Consider the following 21,596-nt stretch of genomic DNA (forward strand, 5'->3'; position numbering starts at 1 on the left):
TCTGGCTTCCTTTTTGCCATGCATCTTTCTTCCTATGACTACCCTTCCTTCCTTCCCCAGCTCTAGTTTCTAAACCAGTGGTGGGCTTGGCTTCCACAGGTCTTACCCCAACTTCAATCAGGGCTCAAGCCATAGACCCCTTGACTGGGGATCCTGGTCCCGTCATTGGAGCTCAAAGGGATCCCTCTTCCAGAGTGGTGGTGCCCATTGTCCAGGTGCTGGAGTCCTTACCTCGAGGAGTGAGAGACCCTGGTCTGGTATGTAGGGGGACGGGTATTGAATTCATTTGTTCATTCATTATTCACTCAGCAACTACATACTGAGAGCTGTGTTCCAGGCGACACGTTAGGCATTGAGATACAAGGACAACTAGATAGGGCTCCCAGGGAACTGGCTGGCCGTGGGCCTTAACCACAGTGGTGGTTCACAAGGGTGTTAGGAGAGCTCGGGGGAGGGCATCTCAACACACAGAGGAGAGCTCAAGGCTTCCCTAATGAGGTAACACAGGCAGCAGAGAGACAGCCGAGAAAGTCGCTCCAGCCTCAGGGAAAGCAGATGCAAAGACAGCAAGTATGAGAAATGTGTCTTCCATCATGAAAGCCACAGGGAGCTGCTGAAGGGTTCTCGACGTGGGATATAATCGAATATAAATGTAAGACTTTAAAATTTGGAAAATATGAAACAATACAAAAAATACGTTACTCAGACATTTTTTAAGTATGTCAATGAAAAAGCAAAAGCTTCCCTGCCCATTCCTCTCCCTCCACCCACGGTCAACACCCCCACGGCATCCCAACCAGTCACTCCTTCCCTCTCCCCCCGTCTCTCCCGCCAAATCCAGCCACTTCACAAGTTGGCACACCTCCTCCATTTATTTTTATGTTTATGTATGTGTATGTACAGTCAGCATTCTAGAAAGCTCTCCCTGGCAGCTGTGCGGAGGATGGATGGGAGTGGGGCCAGACTAGCACAGGAAGCCCCGTCAGGAGGTTATTGCAGTAATTCAGCAGTTGGCAGATCTCCACCAAAATGAAAATGATTTAGAGCCCCCCATACACTCTCAGTCTAGATAAGTTTCAGAAACTATGGTAAAAGGTATGCAATAAATAAAAGGTTCTTGTTACCAGCCAAGAAATGACACCACTGTTTCACAGGTCAGTGTGTCTTCACTGTATGAGGGGGGTGAGAACAATTTCCTCCCGCCACCTGCCCATCTCCTCTGGACTTCCCAAGAGATGGGTGGGGGCAGGAGGCACTGGGGACTCTGGAGACAGCAGGTGTCACCAGGAGGGAGGGAGGAACCAGGGAGCTTGAAGAAAATATGCAGTCATTTTTCTAGCTGAAACCAAGTCATTGGGAGACCAAGGTGGGAGGATCACCTGAGATCAGGAGGTCGAGACCAGTCTGGCCAACATGGTGAAACCCCGTCTCCACTAAAAATACAAAATAATTAGCCAATGTGGTAGTGGGCACCTGTAATCCCAGCTACTCAGGAGGGGAGAATTGCTTGAGCCTGGGAGGCGGAGGTTGCAGTGAGCCGAGACCACGCCGTGGCCCTCCAGCCTGGGCAACAGCACGAAACTCCATCTCAAAACATAAAAATAAAAAAAAAACCAAGTTGATCACCTCACCAAGTTTAGTCGTGGATGCCCGAGGTCAGGGAGGGCTATTATCTTGTGAAGCTTTGGGGATCTATAGTCAGACCACGTGGGATCATGAGCAGAAAATGCCAGTAAGCCCTAAACAGGCTGGACTTTGTAGCTGGATGTCCTGGAGCGGGAGCTGAGGGCCCGGGAGCAGTACTGGCACCACCAGGAACAGGAGGAGGAGCTGCTACTGGATCACCTGGGGCACCTGAGCCAGGAGCTCCACTTCACTGCAGGCAATGGCATGGAGCAGCAGGTGAGACACAGAGGCACCACCTCACCGTCCCCACCTACCCATCTGCCAAGACTGCACAGTTTTCTCTTTGAAAGTTTGGAGTCCTTCTCTCCCCCAACCACAGGAATGAAATCCATCTTAGAGAAGACACAGTCCCAAGATTCCCCAGCCCCAGGCGCAAGATTTCAGTCACCCCCAAGTATCTAAGCAGGACAGAGATGGGGAGGAGGAGCCACCATGAGCCCCACCCAGAGCTCCTGCCTTCCCCTCCAGGGCCCATTTCTTTGTCCCTTCTGTCCTACATAGCTAAGGGCTGCTGAGGAGGCCTGCCAGGCCCTGGAGTCCCACTGCCTGCAGGAGATGGAGAGAAGAGCCAGGACTCTGAGCACACACAGCAGCCCAGAGTGGGGCCTGCTCTCTCAAGGTGGGAAAGCACCTCCTAGGCTCAGATCCCCACAGCAGAAATCTCCGGGGAGTGGCGTCACCACCGATAGCTGCCCCGTGGGGAGCCCCTCCTGCCCTCTGAATGTGCTCGGCTCTCCTGGCAGGTTCCCCTTACTCCGATAATCTATTGTCTTTTCTTCACCTCCCTACCCCTTTTCTCTGCCATTTGCAGCAGACAGAGAAGAGTGGGAACAGGAAGTGCAGGTGGTGCTGGGTGTGCAGAAGGTCCTGCAGAGTTTAGGGCAGGCAGCAGAAAAGCTCAGGCAAGCAGCTGGCCGGCTGCAGGGCCAGGAGGAGGAGATGTGGCTGCAGCAAAGCAGGAATCAGAGTCCACAGGTCTGGAACCGCCCCAGGAAGGTGAGGCTCTGAGGCTGACGGGAGACCCGCATGTGATGAGCATATCCTCCCATGTCATCAGATGTGGCTCTCCAGCGCAATGTAATATTCAGGGGTAGGTGGGCTCAAGGAACCATGGAGGTGCTGGGAGGAGAGGAGGAAGAAAGGGAAAGAAGGCCCATCTTAACTTGGCCATTACGCTCCCTGTGTTCCAGGTGGTTCATCGTCTCTCTGATGAGTTCCAGGGGGTGGTAAGGGAGAGACAGAACTTCCTGGCTAGGGCCCTGGGTCAGCTACAGGACCAATGGGAATGGAGCCGCCTCCAGCTCCTGCATACCCAGGTGCTGATCCCTGGACTGGATTTGACCGAGGAATCTGTATTTCCATCTTTGACACGGGGCCTCAGAAAGAGACTCCCAAGGCAACCACGTGGGACAGGTGGGGACCAAACACGGAACTCAGTGCTGACTACTTCATCCTAGGTGATTGCCTCAGGAACCCCTGTGTGTTTGGAGAATTACCCTGGAGACATATTCTATGGAGCAGTCACAACTTCTGTCAGGAACCGGGCCGCTGCCTGTCCCATGTTGATCCCTTTCCTGAAGCAACTCACTGCAGCACTAGTCGGAGCTCAAGGGCTGGAGGATCAGAGGCCAGGAACAGGTCAGGCTGGTCCCTATTCCAGCGTTGCCTTCTGCTGCCAATCCTGGCCATGTTTCAATAAGTCCTAATGCTACACTTAAAATTCCCGTCACCATAGGAGTGTGTCCCCAGTAGGTTCTTTAGGAAAAACATTCGAGGAACCCAATGCATTAGTTATTGATCGCCATGTAAGAAATGACCCCAAAATCTGATGGCTTAAAATGACATTTATTTTCTCACAGTTTCTTTGGGCTAAAGATCTGGATGCAGCTTAGCTGGACGTGTCTGGCCCAGGGTCTCCACAAGCTACAAGTAGGCCAGGACTGCAGTCATCTCAAGGCTTGACTGCTGGAGGATGGAGGATTCACTTCCAAGCTCACTCTCATGGCTATTGGTAGACCTCAAGTCCTCGTTGGCTGTTGGCCAGAGACAACAACTCCTGCCACAAGATCTTTGTGGGCAGCTCACAACATGGCAGCTGACTTCTCTCAGAGCAAGCAGGCCAGAGAGTGAGAGAGGACAAGCAAAGTAGAAGCCAAAGTCCTTTTTTGAAACAGAGTCTCTCTCTGTCACTGAGGCCGGAGTGCAGTGGTGCAATCTCTGCTCACTGCCACCTCCGCCCCCTGGGTTCAAGCAATTCTCCTGTCTCAGCCCCTCGAGTAGCTGGGATTACAGGTGCATGCCACCATGCCCAGCTAATTTTTTTGTATTTTTAGTAGAGACAGCGTTTCGCCATGTTGGCCAGGCTGGTCTCAAACTCCTGACCTCAAGTGATCCGCCCACCTTGGCCTCCCAAAGTGCTGGGATTACAGGTGTGAGCCACCACACCCATCCCCACCATCTTTTTGACTCTTAATCTCAGAAATGACAACCCATCACTTTTGCCATGTCCTATCAATTCAACTGAACCATTAGATCCAATCCACATGCAAGGGGAAGGAATTACACGAGGGCATGGATACACATTAGGGGGTCGCTGGGGCCATCTTAGAGGCTGCCTGTCATACCTAATGTTGCATCTGGCCCCTTTTGGCTTTGACCACATTCCTAGGCCCTCACCCCAATAACCATTGTATTCCCCTCTGTTCAGATACAGATAAAGCTAACTTCATCTGGGCTTCACCATTCTTCTCCATCCTGAAGAAAACAGACATCTGGTCCCAAGTCCACAAGGAAGACACTGAACTGCAAAAACAAGTGTATCACAAACCAGGTAACCTCCTTTTCCCTTGTAGGCCCTGTTTGGAATTATCATGGGAGCACTGAAGGTATGTAATGGTGTAACCCCTGGGGTCTAGGAATGTTAGAATCCTGCCTTGCCAAACATCTCTTTCTCTCACATCTCTTTCTCTCTATCCTCACACTAAAGTTCCCCAAGTGATTTTCCCATATAAAGAACAACAAACAACAATCAAAGTCATCCTATAATTATAACTAGGCCAATTTCCAAAAGGGAATTTCCAAAGACCTCTGCCTTCCCCATCAAACACTGAATCTAAATCTTGGGACTTCACCCCATACCAGCCAGCCACATGTTAGAAGGGGCTAATGGAAAGGTATAAGGCAGGAAAGGGAGAAAATGAAAAGGGACAGAAACAGAGGAAATGAACAAAGACGAGACCTTGCTCCCCAAAGGGACCCCAAATCACTTTATCAGTGCCACTCCTTGGAATTGGAAGTCAAGAGAGAATGTGGCTTGCCTAACCTGAAGAGCCAGGTCTGTTTCAACTGACACACCTCCCAAATGGAACAGAAGTAACAAAATGGATGTGTCCCTGTCAGTAGATCACAGTGCAGGCTCCAGGTAAGCACAGAGGCATGAACACCCCTGAACTTGAGCAGGGAAGTGCAGACTATGGCCCCCAGGCCATCTCCAGCCTGCTACCCGTTTTTGCATGGCCCACAAGCTAAGAAAGATTTTATATTTTAAAACGATTAGAGAAAAAATGATAAAAGAATAAAAATTTTATGGATTGCTTTATAATATGCCATATACTATTCTAACTCTTTAGATATATTAGCTCATTTACTTTTTACAACAACCTAGAAATGTAGGTTCTATTACTCATCTTACAGATGAGGAAACTGAAGCTCCTGGATGGGTCAACTGAGTATTCAAAGATCATACTGCTAGTGAGTTAGTTCAGCTGGGATTCAATCCCAAAGAGTCTTTCCCCAGACCCTGCGCTCTGCACTTGCTTCCTCAGATGAAAACTTGTTCAACACTATAAAGGCAGCGCCAAAACAAGATGCAGGTAACACATTTTGGTGAGTTCCCAGGAGGGCAGATCACTTGCTTTTCTGGATCAGAGAAGCAAGAGAAGGCTTTGTAGGAGAATGAGGCCATGCTTCTACCGTAAGGTTGGGGAACACTAACTTTGAGCCCTAATTTTGGCTCTTGGCTAACAAAGCCTAAAATATTTACTATCTGGCCCTTTACAGAAAAAAAGCTTACTGACTCCAGAACTTGACCAATCTTATTATTAATTCCTCCTTCCTTTGGGTGAAACTAAGAAGGGAATGGCAGAGAGGTGGGCTGTCCTTTAAGGGTTCCCATCCCCACTTCAATTTTCTTCGTCTTGCCATTATACTGACCTTATAATTTTGAGAGTAATTTTATATACATTGTCTTGTTTACATCTTGTAGTCTAGAAGATAGAAGATTATTAATTACTTTTGATTAGATGAGAACTAATGTTCAAAGAAATTCAGTGACTTTCTTGGAGTCTTACAGAACCTGGGCCAGGACACAGGTCCGACTGCTACCTCAGCAGTCGTCCCGAAACCTTGCTATCAATCCATTCTTTACTGTTCCATTCTTAACTATAGTTAACATTTGCTGAATGCTTACTATATACTAGACACTGTTCTGAGTACATTACATTTAATGCTCCAAGCAAATCAAGGAAATAGAAGAAGAAAATCTGCTGTCATCTTCTCTGGACCCTCATTCTGTCCTGGCCCCTCTGTTCCTAATGACTGAAACTCTATCACTTTTTCCATAAAGATGGACAGAAGAGCCTGTAGCATGATGCATATACACCACAGGAGGGGGATGGATGGATGGATGGATGGATGGATGGATGGTTGTAATAAAACCTTTTCCTAAATTGTGTTGTATTGTTAACATATCACTATTATACAGAAAAATTAGTAAAATTATTACTGGTTTTTCCTGATCTCTGTAGACCCAAAGAGCTCTTTACAGTATCTTCTACAACCACAAACAGTGCAAAAGGAAGAGCTGATAACTGTGCAACCCATTGGCCTTTCTGCCAGGGAGTTTGTGGTTTACCAGTATGGCCTCTCCATCCTGCACCTCCTCATCCCCCAGCTTCATGTAAGTTTTGTTTCTGCCTCTCCGTAGAGCACTCATGGAGCCTGGAAGGCCAGGGTAGTCAAGAAGAAGCCTTTAAGATGGCAGATATTCCCTAGGAATAAGCATCTAGAACAGCAAACTTTCTAGTCTCTCCTTTAAAGGGATTCATAGGAGTTATTTTACCAATCTAAAGTCTAATCTCTCGAATGATATTAATCACAGATAGAATGAATTAGTCACTTTCTACATGCCAGAAAATATTCTAATAATTTACACTGATTCATATAATCCTCACAAAAACCCTACGACACAGATACTATTTTTCCTATTTTAAAATTGAGCAGAAGAGACACCATGGTCGAATAAACTTCCCAAAGATCACACAGCCAAAAAGGCAGAGCCAAGGTCAAAATCCAGGCATTATGGCTGAAAAGCCCTCTAGTCTAGTCAATCTCTATTTAGAAAAGTAATAAATTGTCATATTTAGCATACATTTAAATGTACAGTTAAATACTCTTTCTGTTTTCCTGTATACTGAACCTACTTACCCTGTTGCAATTTAAATTAATGCCACAATGCATTTACTTCTCACCAGTTTGGTTGACGCTATGTAGCTGAGATACATGAGAATTTTTTAGCAAAAGAATGGGTTTTGTTTTCTGTTTTTTATTCTTTTCAGGCTCCAGAAATCACCCTGAAGATTGCTTCTCATCTTCCTGCCATGGAAGCCCAAGGCAGTGCCTTCCAAGATGCCTTCTTCTATCAGGTGCTGCAAATTCATTCCCAGATGTGGGTTATAAAATTCTGGAGTCCAGTAAAGATAAACAAAAGCAAAAAGAACAAATTTTATCATTTTTTCCTAAAATCCTGACGTATTTTATTTCCTCCTGGAAATAAGTCATTTAGCTAAGGCATAATAAATGTCACAGTGTAAGAGCTCTCCCTAATCAGTAAAATGAACATGTTCTGGCTTGTGCCCAGAGAAGCATAATAGTTTGGTGCCCATTAATAGATCTCTGTCGTTATCAAAGCCAGGGGTTCCAGGCTGGTATTTCCCGTAAGAGTTGTGGTTGCAGCTTGAGGAAATCCTGCACAATCAGCATCTTTCTACAGAAAAGGATCTAAATTGTTCCTGTCCTGGCAGTTCTTCAGATATGTAGATTGGAAGTGCCTTGCTGGCAACTCTAAGCAGGTCTATATAGACCTGATGACACTAATGACAGTCTATTGCTAAACAATTCTGAGAGGAGAAACTGCTCATCGATGCTGGAGGATTAGAAAAAGATTTACGCTTGACTAGTAGGTTGTCGGGGGATTTAATAAAACCAGAAACTACTCACATATAGTACTCTCCACACATTATTTCACTTGATCCTCAAAGCAACTCTATAAAATAGACAAGAATTTAATCCTATTTTACGGATGGGTAAACAAACTCAGGTTGTGGTGCAAGTGCCGTGTGCCAAGAACTCCGCCAGGTGCTTTACAGGCATGGTCTCATTTATAATTCACAACACTACGGGGTACTTTTGGTATCTTTGTTTTAGGAATTAGGAAATTGAGGCCCAGAGAGGCTAAGTAACTTCCCCAAATTCACAGAGTTAGCAAGAGTTAAGACTCGAGCCCAGGCGTATTTGACACCAAAAACTCATTCTTATAACCAAGAGTCTATGCTGCCACTCACAGCTTAGTCAAAGGATAGATCTCAGATTGTCTGATTCCAAACTACCTGAAGTTTTTCATGCCAACCTACCTTCCCGTAAGAGAATGAAAAAGGGAGTTATTTTAAATCAATAGGCAAGAGAGGCGACTTGAAAACTTGATTACAATAAGGGCATGGAAGATGAAGAAAGCCTGAGAGCTCCCTAAGGCAGTGATTCTCAGACTGCAGTCCTTCGACCTCCTGTACCAACCACTTGGGGAGCCCAGGAGAAATGGAAGTGCATAGAATCCACAGAACCAGAATTTTAGGGATGGGTCTGGAGAACAGAATCACCCCCTTATGATTCTCATTACACAAAAGTGTGAGAACCACTGCTTAAGGAACAGTGATTGAAGGGCATTGATAAAGAGATACATGAGTAACTCTGAATTTCTAAGTTTGTTTTCTGTAAGGTGGAGGCAGTAGGAAAACTTGGGAGACAGTAGAACAAATGACTTAGAGTTGAACTCAGTTTTTCCCTGGTCATTCGAATCTTCCCTTCAGTAAATTTCCATTAAGCTCAGAGAGTCTTGTTTTAGACCATGTGCCATAAACCTTGAGAAAGAAAGGGGCAGTGGAAATGTTACCAGAGGCAGACATCTCTGTGCTTGAGTGTTTTCTCCTCTCAGAGTGCAGAGAACACACTGTTCATTGGGAGAGAGTGCCTGGCCTCTGTGGGAAGCTTTGTTCTGCTGCTGATCCGCTGCCTGGCCCACATCACTGCTGGGGAACCCCACAGGGACTCCAACCCTGCCTTTTTGGGGTCATTTTACAAGGTATTTATTACATATACAGTGCATTTTGCTTCTCTTTCTCTGTGACTCAGACCCTGATCCCCAGGACAATAAATGCTTTAGGCTTTGCAACATTTCAAATCTACTTGAGTTCCACTGTGGCCTTTGGTTCCTCCTGCCTGGCCAGGAAGAGGATTTTCCTAATCAGATTTCCCATGGCAGCATATGACAAAATGCACGTACCACTGCTTCACAGAAGTGGTTTTCCTACAAGCACAGCATCTCAGCTTTCTGTGGCTGTTTAACTGTCCACACATAAACCACACCAAAACTGCTAAAGACAATGATAACCCACGGGGAGGGCAAGTGAAGATGAGAAATCTCAAGCCCCGTTTTCCTTTCATGTATTATTTTAAAGCTTTAATAGCAATTGTCTAGAAGTCCTACTAATCTGTCCCCCTCACCTTTTCTTCCCTTTACCAAGGGCCTGAAGGCCTATTTCACGGAAGCATTCTCTAACACACTGAGAATGTCAGCAGTTTCCAGGGACAATAAACTTGACCAAAGCATAAGCACTATTCTGCTGGAAGAGCAGCCCATCTCTGAAAGGGAAAGAGATCTTCTGTCTAAACTCATCGAAATGAAGCATGCATCTCCCTTGGAGCCAGAATCATTAAAAGAGGTAACTAACTTTATGCCATCTATCACATGGCCTTGACTAACATGGACTGCTTCACAGAGTAAATGCCTCAGTGTATTCTGATATTTCTGACCTCCCACATGGTACGCTGCCTTGACATTCAGCCTGCTTCTCAAGTCACATATGACAATATTTTTTATTTGTTTTGAAACAAGGTCTCGCTCTGCTGCCCAGGCTGGAGTGCAGTGGTGACATTACAACTCACTGCAGCCTTGACCTGCTGGGCTTAAGTGATCCTCCCACCTCAGCCTTCCAAACAGGTGCATACTACCATACCTGGCAAACGTTCATATTTTTTTTGTAGGGACAGGGGTTCGTCAGGTTGCCCAGGCTGGTCTCAAACTCGGGCTCAAGCAATCCACCTGCCGCAGCAATCCCAAAGTGCTGGGATTACAGGCATGAGCCATGGCACCTGGCCTCATGACAGTATTTTTTAAATCCTATTCTACAGGGCAGACAGTAGTTACATGACTGAGTCACAAGGAATACAAATGTGGGTTAACTTAAGTGTCTCATTAACATAGTATGAATAATTAAGCAGAATTCCATCTGTAAAACTCATTCTAACTTTAGATGCCCAAGTGGCAGCATGTTTACCCAAACTTACAGTGTGCTGTTTTCTGTGCAAGCCTGATAATGATTTTTTTTTTTTTTTTGAGATAGCATCTCTCTCTGTTGCCCAGACTGGAGTGCAGTGGCACAATCTCAGCTCACTGCAACATCCACCTCCCAGGTTCAAGCCATTCTCCTGCCTCAGCCTCCCAAGTAGCTGGGATTATAGGCACCCGCCACCATGCCTGGCTAATTTTTGTGTTTTCAGTAGAGATGGGGTTTCGCTATCTTGGCCAGGCTGGTCTTGAACTCCTGACCTTGTGATCCACCCACCTCAGCCTCCCAAAGTGCTGGGACTACAGGTGTAAGCCACAATGCCAGGCTGATGATGATATTCTTAATACCTTGTCAAAGCACTTTTGCCAGGTGCAGTGGCTCACACCTGTAATCCCTGCACTTTGGGAGGCTGAGGTGGAAAGATCACTTGAGCCCAGGAGTTCAAGAACAGCCTGGGCAACACAATGACACCCCATCTCTACAAAATAAAAATAAATTACCTGGGCATGGCGGCACATACCTGTAGTCCCAGCTGCTCAGGAAGCTGAGGCAGAAGGATCCCTTCACCCCAGGAGTTTGAAGCTGAGGCTGAAGTGAGCTATGATATACTACTGCACTCTAGCGTGGGCAGCAGAGTGAGATCCTATCTCAAAAAATACAATAAAGCACTTTAAAAAATATATATATTTCAGCATTTTAACTATTAACGCAACTCCAACCACACTTTCCTTCTCACTGTTCAAGCACACTGGAGACACTCCTAAGAGTTCCCTTTGCCAGAAATACTCTTTTTCCTAGGGCAGTGCTTTTCAGTAAGGAGCAATTTTTGTCCCCTATGGGATATTTGGCAATACCTGGAGATGTTTCTGATTGTCATGACTCAGGGGAGGGGGTTGCCACTGACAACTAGTGGGTAGAGGCCAGGGATACTGCTAAACAGCCTACAATGCATGGGACAGCTCCCAGAGCAAAGAGTTACTCATGCCAACCCTGATCTACCCCCAACTCCCTCACCTCCTTCTTATCTTTGTTCACCTTCTCAATGAGGCCTACCCTGACTATCCAATCTTAATTGGCAACTCTCTTTTCCCCCTACTTGGCAGGTTTCTCTTACTCTACTCATTTTTCCTATATTCCTTCCTAACACACTATGTAAGTTACTTATGCTTGTTATTACTTTCCTTCCTCAGCTAGAATGTAAGCTCCATGAGGGCAGAGGTGTTGGTTCCATTGCCCAATGTAGACCATATGCCAGGCTCACAGTAGGCTTGAGATGTATTTACTGTAATAATGAATAGATTTATATGGACCTTGAGGCAACATACTGAAGTCACAATCTATCTGAGCTAACTATAAGACAGATAATAGCAAACATTACATGTTTGCCATGTGCCACACACCGTGTTATGATTGAGAGTTTTACATGCATTTCATCTTCTCATTTAATCTTCTCATGCTCTTATAAGGTGAAAGCCACTTTTATTTCTAACTTATAGATGAGGAAACTGAGGCCTAGAAGTGTTTAAAAAAGAAACTTGCCTAAGATATAGTAACAGTTGTGGAACAGGAATGTTAGTCCTCCAACAACCACCATCTATGAAGAGATCTCACTTTATTTTAAAAGAAAAATTGTACTTTGTACTCTCAGGTCCACATTGTGGCTAAGAAGACCCAAGGGTACTTAAAATAAATGGTAACAAGGGTGTTAACTCCTCCACATTCCCTACAGTATGTTAAGAAAAACAAAGATCTTCTGCTCTTCACCAATATGGAACATTTCCTAAAAAGCATCCTTGCAGCAGAACAACGAATCCTAAGAAAACCAAGAAATCAATTTGGGAGTGAAGATAAGGTGAGATACCCTTATGATCAACAGCATTAAGATGATAATTAGCTATATGCCAACTATTTATTATTGTGTTTGGGCCATATTTATAACTGAACATGTCCACAGAACAAAAGGTTGGAAATTAGTGATGGTATGAAAAAGTGTCATCACTTCCTTTAAGAGCTTCCCCAACACCAATTGAGAGGGTAGATCTCAGATTTCAGAAAAGACCCAAGAGAGAAAAAGAGTTCATTCCTTTCCCTTCAGGCAGGTAACATATTAATCCTAGAGAGAAGGAATTGAGGATCAAACTTGCCCCCATTCATCAAGCTGGAGGAGAACAAAAAGTAGCTACAACATGGGTCCACTGTCTTCTCTCATTCAGGGTTTCTTCCACTATACCACAATGATACCAACTGCTGTTTTACAAAAGTTTGTTTTTAATCCTAAGCATTTAATATGTTGTATCTTCAAGAATCAAATGTTTTGGTTCCAAATCATCACTAATATTTTGTAAGGTCAATGGATAATATTAGCAAACAGAGAATCCCAAAGTCTTCACCTTCCTCGTGCGCAGTGGGAACTCAACATGTCAAGATCACGATCAGAAACTAGCAGCCTAGAGAAATAACCAGGCACTGACTCCTCCTGGGGCCCAATCCACTTTATTTAAAGTTATTGCCAGTGTATGGGATGAAAACTTTTAAGCCTTTATTAAAATAACAGCTTTAAAAGTGAACAGATAATAAATTTATACGACAATGAATTGGCCAACATGAATACTCCTGTATAACTAGCCCCAGATCAATAAATAAAACATGACTGGTTCTCCAGAAGCACCTTATGTCTCCTTCTAGTCACTTCTTTCAAGATAGAGTAACCACCATCCTGACTTCAAACATCATAGTTTTTGCTTATTCATGAACTTCATATAAATGGAATCATAAGATATGAGTTACTTAATTGCTTATTTTGCTCCACTTTCTGAGAGTCATCCACATTGTAGCATTCAGTTGTAGTTTGTTGATTCTCTTTGCTGCAAACTATTCCATTGTGTGGATACATTACTACTTACTCATTCAACTGCTGATGCATATGTGGGTATTTCCCAGTTTGGGATTATTACAAAACAGGCTTGCACACCTTCTGGTGATGATATGTAACTATATTTTGCCAAGTACATACTTAGGACTAGAAATCCTGGGTCTTAGGACATGGATATGTTCAGTGTTAGTAGATACTACCAGCTAGAGTTCTGAACTATTTACTGCTGCCAGCAGTGAAGGGTTCTGGTTGCTTTCCATTTCTAACAGCAGTTAGCATCTTAAATCTTTTTTTTTTTTATTTTTTTCTGGTGTGTGGTATTCTCAATGTAGTTTTAAATTTCCCTGACAACCAGTTAAACTGAGCATCTTTCATGCTATTATACCATTTAGATATCTTCTCTTGTAAAGTACCTATTCCAGTCTTTTGCCCATTTTCCATTAGGTTGCACCTATTTTATTCTTGATTTGTAGGAATTATTTATTCTGCAATTATATCCCCCATTTTGTGCACTTTTTATAAAAATGACAACATTTATCTTTTTCCATTTTATTTTTAGATCTAGAAAGAAAATGGTAATCTCATTTCAGTCTGCGTGATCAAAAGGTATTAAATACATAAGTACAACATCTGATGAAGCTGATAAGAATTATTGAAAAATCTATAATATTCATGATAAATCATGTAAATGTATATTATAATTTTCAGTGTCTATATAATAGGGGCTAGTATTTGCCACAGAAGTTGAGGACTCCTGCTCATTATGACCAAAATTTTTAGTGTGACTAAAAGTTTAGATCACATATCTTATTAAAATATATATTAACAATATTGACTAAAACTCTAGAAATGTAAAATTTGTATATGCCATCATTTAAGCAGGCTAAGGTTATTACTGAATCACAAAGCAGATGGATATATGTGCACAGTAGTTGGTGATCTAGAATGTGTACTTAAAATATAGGCCATGTCACACAAAATTCACTTTGGAGGCCCTGGTTGAAACACCACAAAGAGATAAGTAGTCATCTGAAAGTGAAGTTTAGGAGTGATGATCAGGCAACACAGCACCATCACATGAATTTAAGTTTAAAAAAAAAAAAAGCTCAAATACAAACTTCAACTCAAAAGCCTACTCAGATTACAAAGCCAATGCTTGAAATTCAAACTGCTTCTCACATGGCTAATTCTCTTTATTGTGCTCTGTATTCATCTGTTCCATGCTGCTAATAAAGACATGCTTGAGACTGGGTAGTTTACAAAGGAAAGAGGTTTAATTGACTCACGATCTCACATGGCTGGGGAGACCTCACAGCCATGGCTAAGGGCGAATAAGGTGCAAAGTCACATCTTACATATCAGCAGGCAAGAGAGCTTGTGCAGGGGAACTCCCATTTATAAAACCATCAGATCTCGTGAGACACACATACATACACACAAACATTTGTTAGTAAGTCTCCTAAGCAATGAAAGAAAGATAGACTACTGAAGAATTAAAGCTTTCTTCTTAAAAATATATTTGGGTAGATAATGAATGATAACTAATTTATGAATTCAGTGTCCATCTGGTATTCAACATTTTTAGCTCTGTAGGTCTTTTACCATAATTAAGAGGTGTCCATACATTGCTGAGGATTTAAGCTGTCAATCCAACTGATCAAAATATGAATGATAGATTACTTTCAATAAAATAAAAACACTGAAATAACATGAAAAGAAGATGTACAATTAAGTGCAACAAGGATTTTTAAATCAAGCCATCAGGAACATCTGCTCAGAATCAGCTCACTACATCTAGCTCCTCTATTTTGAGTTCTTTGTTGTTAGGATTGGCTACTTAGTCATCTTAATTCAGCTTAAATAGTTAGATTAGTCATCGAGTGAAGTAAGTACCAAATGTGACAGCCTTAAAAATACCTCATTAGTTATCATTTTGATTGAAATCGTGCTTTCATGGCACAGATACTAATAAAATGGTAAAATGGTAGTTGCCCATAAGAGTAGGTATGAGGTAGCTGTCTTCCCTTCTGTCCCATTAACAGGGAATTCTTAAACAGAGCACACCCCCAAACCAATGCATAACTTTATAAAATTAAAGACTCTCTAGTACTTTGAGAAGAAGACAAGTCTTAGTTTGATTAATATTGGGTACGTGTCTTCAAGAACTTTATTTATCTACCCACATAAATTATGAAATGTATTTCCCAGAAAGCAGAGTGAAGATTAATTAAGCCAGCCACACAAGACTATTTAGGATAGTTAAGCCAAGAGTCCAGGGCCTCTGGGAGAGGTGGCAAAGAAAAAGTAGTACGGAAATTAAAGACGTTTTTTCTATATTCCTCATTCTTGGCTGATCAAGGCAGCTACCAGGACATGTTCCTATTAATTTCCTGGCTGACTTCTTGGGCCCTCCATCTTATTTCCATTAATACACTAACAGCTGCAGGCTTTTAGTAAGCACATGCTTCTTAATGGAAATGCCACAGATTACAAGACAGGGATAATGTTCTCCTTACTGCTGCATTATGCATTTTTATTTCTGAATCAAATCAATAGCAAGTTCTTTTTTTAAATTGACATTCTAGTTTTCTTTAAGGAAAGAGCTTGTGTACACACACATACAGCTCACTGACTAGAAGACAGATAAGAAAATTGCAATAAATATAGAAGCCATATTTACCAACTATTATCAAGAAAACCTTTTCCAAAAATATATTCCATTGTCTTATGATGTATTATTTCAAAAGTGATACATAGAATTTTATCTTTGAGTCAGATGGAATAGGCGTTTTTTCTCTACTCCTCCCACTAAGAGCAACTAAAATCCCTGGGCAGTACACATAAAAGAAAGATGAGAAGACTCTGAACAGTGTAGAGAAGAAGGCAGACTGGCTAGGGAACCTCAGATTCCAAGGGAGGATACAGAGGTGAGTTCTACAGATTTTCTTTCCCCATCGTATATTCCAGACTTGGAAATAAAGAAGCCAGCAATCCATAAAAGCCAATGGTCACAGACCAAAAGAGACCACAGAAGCCTGCTCCTTAGCCAAAGGACCAGGAAAGGGACAGCACAGCAAAACAGAAAACTTTAACAATAAACCCTATGCACTAGCAAAACAACAAGGAAAAATTGGCCCCACCCACACCAGCATAAGTTTGAATGGGGAGTCCCGAGCTCCATCTTTGCCAGGATGGATCAAGTCATCCCAACCTCCTGCTGGGTTGGTATCAGAGAAGACAGAGCAGACAGCTGGGAATTTTCATCCCCACAGGGTAGTCCCAGACCCTCTTCCACCTCATGGTGTCAGTGGAAACCACATGGAAAGTCTGGACATTCCACACCTAGCAGTAATAACCTCTCCCCTCCCCGATGCTGCTTCCAACACCACTACCATTACCTCCCTGCTATAGTGAAATCAGAGGAAGACAAGTAGAGAGTTAGGGCTTATGCCATTGTCCAGTGATAATGAGGCCACCCTGGCCACAGTGTTAGTGGAAGCCACATAGTGAGCTAGAACTCCAATACCTGAGAGACCCTTCCTGGGGTATTAATAGAGGCCACCAGAAAGTAGTAAAGCAGCACTCCCTTCTCTCCTACACTTTCAGCTGGTCAAAGGAAACCAGCTGAAAACAAAGTTTAAATATAATCCCAAGTCTCATAATATCAAAAGTATCAAAAATCACTCATCACACTAAAAATAAGATTTAAAAAAAGTGAGGGATAAAAACCTAATCAACAGATTACAACACCAAGATGACAAAGATGTTACAATTATGGCAAAGATTTTAAAGGAACATCAGAAAAATGCTTCAACAATCAATTGTGAACATGCTTGAAACAAATAAATCTCAGTAAGGAATGGTAAAGTCACAGCAAAAAATTAGAAGACAGAACTAAACAAAGGTTTTAGAGCTGAAAAATGTAAAAACTAAAATATGAAGCTTGGTGGCTAGGCTCAACAGTAAAATCGAAGGGACAGAGGAAAACCATCAGCGTTTTTAGATAGAATTATTATTATTCTATCTAAAATTATTTAATCCGAATGAAAGAAAAAAGACTGAGGAAATGAATAAAATAGAGCACTAGGGGCATATGGTATTACAGCAAAAGATGGGGCATTCAAGTAATCAAAGACTCAGAAGGAGAAAAGAAAGGGGCAGGCTGAAAAAAAGTACTCAAAAAGAGAATGGCTGAAAACTTTCCAAATTTGGAAAGAGATATAACCCTACAGATTTGAAAAGCCGATTGAATCCCGAACAGGAAAACACAAAGAAATCTACACCAACATATAATTATTAAATTTATGAAAAACAAAAAGCAAAGAAAAAATCTTAAAAGCAGCCAGAGAAAAATGACACCCTACTTCTAGAGGAAAACTGGAATGACAGCAAGCTTCTTATCAGAAACCAGGATGCCAGGAATAAGTGACACAATATTTTCCTAATACTGAATGAAAACAGCTGTCAACCCAGAATTCTATACAAGGGGAAATATTCTTTAGGAATGAGAAGGGGAAACAATACATTCTCAGATAAATCAAAGCTAAGAATAAGCCGGGCACAGTGACTCATGTCTGTAATCCCAACACTTCAGGAGGCTAAGGCAGGAGGATCACTCAAGCCTAGGAGTTCAAGACCAGCCTAGGCAACAGAGGGGGACCCTGTTCTCTACTTTTTAAAAAGAGCTAAGAATATATTAAATGTACCTAACCTAAAAGAATGGCTAAATGAAGTTCTCTAAATAGAAGGGAAACAAAAGAACGAACTTGTAACATCAGGAAGGAAAAGAAAACACAAGAAGTGAAATTGTGTTATGAAATATGATAGACTTTCCTTCTCTTGAGCTTCTAAATTATGTTTAATAGTTGAAGTGAAATTATAACACTGTCTATTATAGTTCTAAATATATGTAGACAAAATATTTAATGCAAGTATATTATAGATGGAGGATGATAACAAAACAAAGGGAAGTAAGGTGGGGTTTGGTTTTGTTTTTTTTTTTTTTACTGAGACAGATTCTTGCTCTGTTGCCAGGCTGGAGTGCAGTGGTGTGATCTTGGCTCACTGCAACCTCTGCCTCCCATATTCAAGCAATTCTTCTGCCTCAGCCTCCCAAGTAGTTGTGACTACAGGTGCATGCCACCACACCCAGCTAATTTTTCTATTTTTAGCAGAGACAGGGTTTCACCATGGTGGCCAGGATGGTCTCAATCTCTTGACCTTGTGATGCCTGCCTAGGCCCCCCAAAGTGCTGGGATTACAGCTGTGAGCCACCGCACCCAGCCTGGGAAGTAAGGTTTTTATATCTTACCTGAACTTATAAAATAACACTGGTAGACTGTGACAAGTTACATACATATAATGCAATACCTAGAGCAACCACTAAAAAGCTACACAAAAGAATATGCTCAAAAACACTAAAAATATGCCAAAATGAAATTCTAAAATGTGTTCAAGTAACCCACAAGAAGGTAAGGAGAAGAAAATTGAGAAATGAAAAAGAACAGAAAACAAAAACTAAATGGCAGACTTAAGGCCTAATGTATCTATAATTGTAATAAATGCAAATAGTCTAAAAACACCAATTAAAAGACAGAAACTGGTAGAGTGAACTAAAAATAAGACTCAACAATATGCAATCTGTAAGAAACTCACCTCAAATATAACAAAATAAGCATATTGAAAGTGAAAGGATCGAAAATATATACTATGCAAACATTAATTAAAAGAAAGCAGGAATGGCTATATTAATATCAGATAAAACAGACATCACAGCTAAGTAGATTACCAGAAACAGGAACATTATATAATGATGAAAGGGTCAATCTACTAAGAATACATAGCAGTCCTAAATGCTTATACACAACAGAACTGCAACACATGTGAAACAAAGAGAAACAGACAAATCACACTTATAGTTGGAGACTTCAGTGTCTCCTCTCAGCAATTTATAGAACTAGAGAGAAAATCAGCAAGGGTATAAAAGAAGTCAACACCATCAATCAATATTATCTGATTGACATTTATGGGACATTTCCCCCAACAACAACAGGATATACATTCTTTTCAAGTACCCACAGGATATGAATCAAAAACCATATCCTGGGCCACAAAAAAAACCTCAACAAATTTTTTTTTAATTGAAAACATGCAGAATATATTCTCCGACCAGAACAGAACCAAATTAGAAATCAATAACAACAACAGGTAAATTTCCAAACACTTAGAAACAACATACTTCTAAATAATCCAATGGTTAAAGAAGTCTTGGGAAAATAAAAGCTACATTGAACTGAATATCAAAGAAAATACAACATATCAAAATTTATGAGACACAGCTAAAGCAGCGCTGAGAGGCAAATTTATAATACTAAGTATATACATTAGAAAAGAGGGAAAGTGTCAACTCAATAATCTAAGTTTCCTCTCAAAAATCTAGAAAAGAGTGAAATAAACCTGAAGCAAGCAGAAGAAAGGAAATAATAAAGAACAAAAATAAATGAAACTAAAAATAAAACAATAGAAAAAAACAATAAAACAAAGAGCTATTTCTTTGGAAAGGCCAATAAAATTGACAACCCTCTAGAAAGACTGACAATTAAAAAGAAAGACCAATATCAAAAATTAATGTAGGGATACCACTACAGACCTGCAGACACCAAAAGGATAATAAGGAAACACTGCAAACATCTCTAGATGCATAAATTTCAGAGATACAATAGGCTAATTTGTTAAGAAACACAAAGTATTACAACTCACCCAATATGAAATGTGTTATTTAAATAATCCTATAACTATTAAGGAAATTGAATTTTTAATTTTTTAATTTCCAAGGAAGAAGTCTCCAGGCCCAGATGGCTTCATCATATTATTCTGCCAAACATTTAAAAATAGGGTTAACATCAACTCTATACAATTTCTTTCAGAAAATAGAAGAGAATGGGATTACTTTCTGATTTATTTTATGAAGCATTCATAGCATGTATATAATAAATTACATATCATAGTATACATTTATAGTATTACTCCAATACCAAAATCAAAGATAGTACAAAAAATTAGAACTGTAGACCAATATCTTTCATGAATATAAATGTAAAAATTCTTAAAATATTAGCAAGTAAATTTCAGCAATATATAAAATGAATTATATGCCATGATCAAGTTGGTTTTATTCTATGATGCAAAGTTGATTCAGTATTTTTTTAAAAAAATCATTGTAATCCACATGTCAATAGGCTAATGAAGAAAAATTATGTGATTATATACATGGATGCAGAAAAAGCATTTTTACAAAACCCAACACCCATTTATGATTAAAACCATCAAAAAAAAATAGGACTAAAAGGGAACTTCTTCAATTTGATTTTTTTTAAGTAGTATCTATAAAATTGATGAGTATCTACTTAATGGTAAATGACTGCTTTCCGCCTCCCCCCAAAAAAGGAACAAGGCAAGGATGTCTGTTCTCAGCACTCCTATTCAACACAGAGCCAAAAGTTATAACCACTAAAGGCAGAAAAAAGAAATAAAATGCACCCATATTGGAAAAGAAATAAATAAAACTATCCTATGCAGATGAAAACCCCAAGGAATCTACACAGAGATAAAAAAAATTTCCTGGAATAAGTTTAGCAACATCTATAAGGGGCAAAAACATACAAAAATCTACTGTATTTTTATATATTACCAATAAATATATGAATAACACCATTTATAATTGGTCAAAAAAAATGAAGTTCTTAGATATAAATCTAAAAGTCATGTACAAGAGTTTTATAACACATACACACACACATATGAAGGAAGAAATTGAAGATCTAAATAGAGAAACATATTGTGGTCATAAATCGTAACACTCAACATAGTAGAGACATCCATTCTCTTCAGATTAATATATAGGTTGAATACAATACCTTTCAAAATCTCTACAGGATTTTTCATAGATACAGATAAGATCATTCCAAAATGTATAGAAAGGGAAAGAAACTAGAATAACTAAAATAATTTTTAGAAAGAATAAAGTGGGAAGAATCTACCCAGTCTCAAGACTTACGCAGCTACAGTAATCAAGATTGTGTGGTATCGGCAGAAGAATAAACACACGGGTCAAGAATGCGGAACACAGAAATACACCCACGGAGATATACCCAACTGAATTTTCACAAAGATGCAAGAACAATTCAATGGAGGAAAGTTAGTCCTTTCATTTTAACAAATGGTGCTGGAGTAAGTGGATATTCATAGAGAGAAAAAAAGCACTTCAATCTAAGTCTTGTACTTCATACAAAAAAATTAACTCAAAATAGATCACGAACCTAACGTAAAACATAAAACTTAAAAAAAAGTGTGGGGGG

At 40.9% G+C, this 21,596-nt stretch overlaps 1 protein-coding gene across 1 annotated transcript; it reads left to right on the top strand.

Moving 5' to 3' along the window:
- The first annotated feature begins 2,625 nt into the window (after positions 1-2,625).
- LOC108295457 lies at positions 2,626-14,328 on the top strand. Its single transcript, XM_017517655.1, has 9 exons — positions 2,626-2,682; positions 2,877-3,038; positions 3,144-3,324; positions 4,355-4,516; positions 6,492-6,643; positions 7,302-7,388; positions 8,954-9,100; positions 9,543-9,740; positions 13,799-14,328. The coding sequence occupies exons 1-9, from the start codon at positions 2,626-2,628 to the stop codon at positions 13,802-13,804; spliced, it is 1,152 nt and encodes a 383-aa protein (XP_017373144.1). The 3' UTR covers positions 13,805-14,328.
- Positions 14,329-21,596: the final 7,268 nt, after the last annotated feature.

This window comes from Cebus imitator, unplaced genomic scaffold (assembly GCF_001604975.1).
Source record: "Cebus imitator isolate Cc_AM_T3 unplaced genomic scaffold, Cebus_imitator-1.0 Scaffold641, whole genome shotgun sequence".
Taxonomy (NCBI): domain Eukaryota; kingdom Metazoa; phylum Chordata; class Mammalia; order Primates; family Cebidae; genus Cebus; species Cebus imitator.

What these genes read in the sequence shown, in the direction of transcription:
- LOC108295457 (XM_017517655.1), top strand. Translation starts at nt 2,626, where the DNA reads ATGTGGCTGCAGCAAAGCAGGAATCAGAGTCCACAGGTCTGGAACCGC. An exon ending in ACAAGTGTATCACAAACCAG is followed by an intron (nt 4,517 to 6,491) that starts GTAACCTCCTTT and finishes TGATCTCTGTAG; the next exon opens with ACCCAAAGAGCTCTTTACAG. An exon ending in TTTTGGGGTCATTTTACAAG is followed by an intron (nt 9,101 to 9,542) that starts GTATTTATTACA and finishes CCCTTTACCAAG; the next exon opens with GGCCTGAAGGCCTATTTCAC.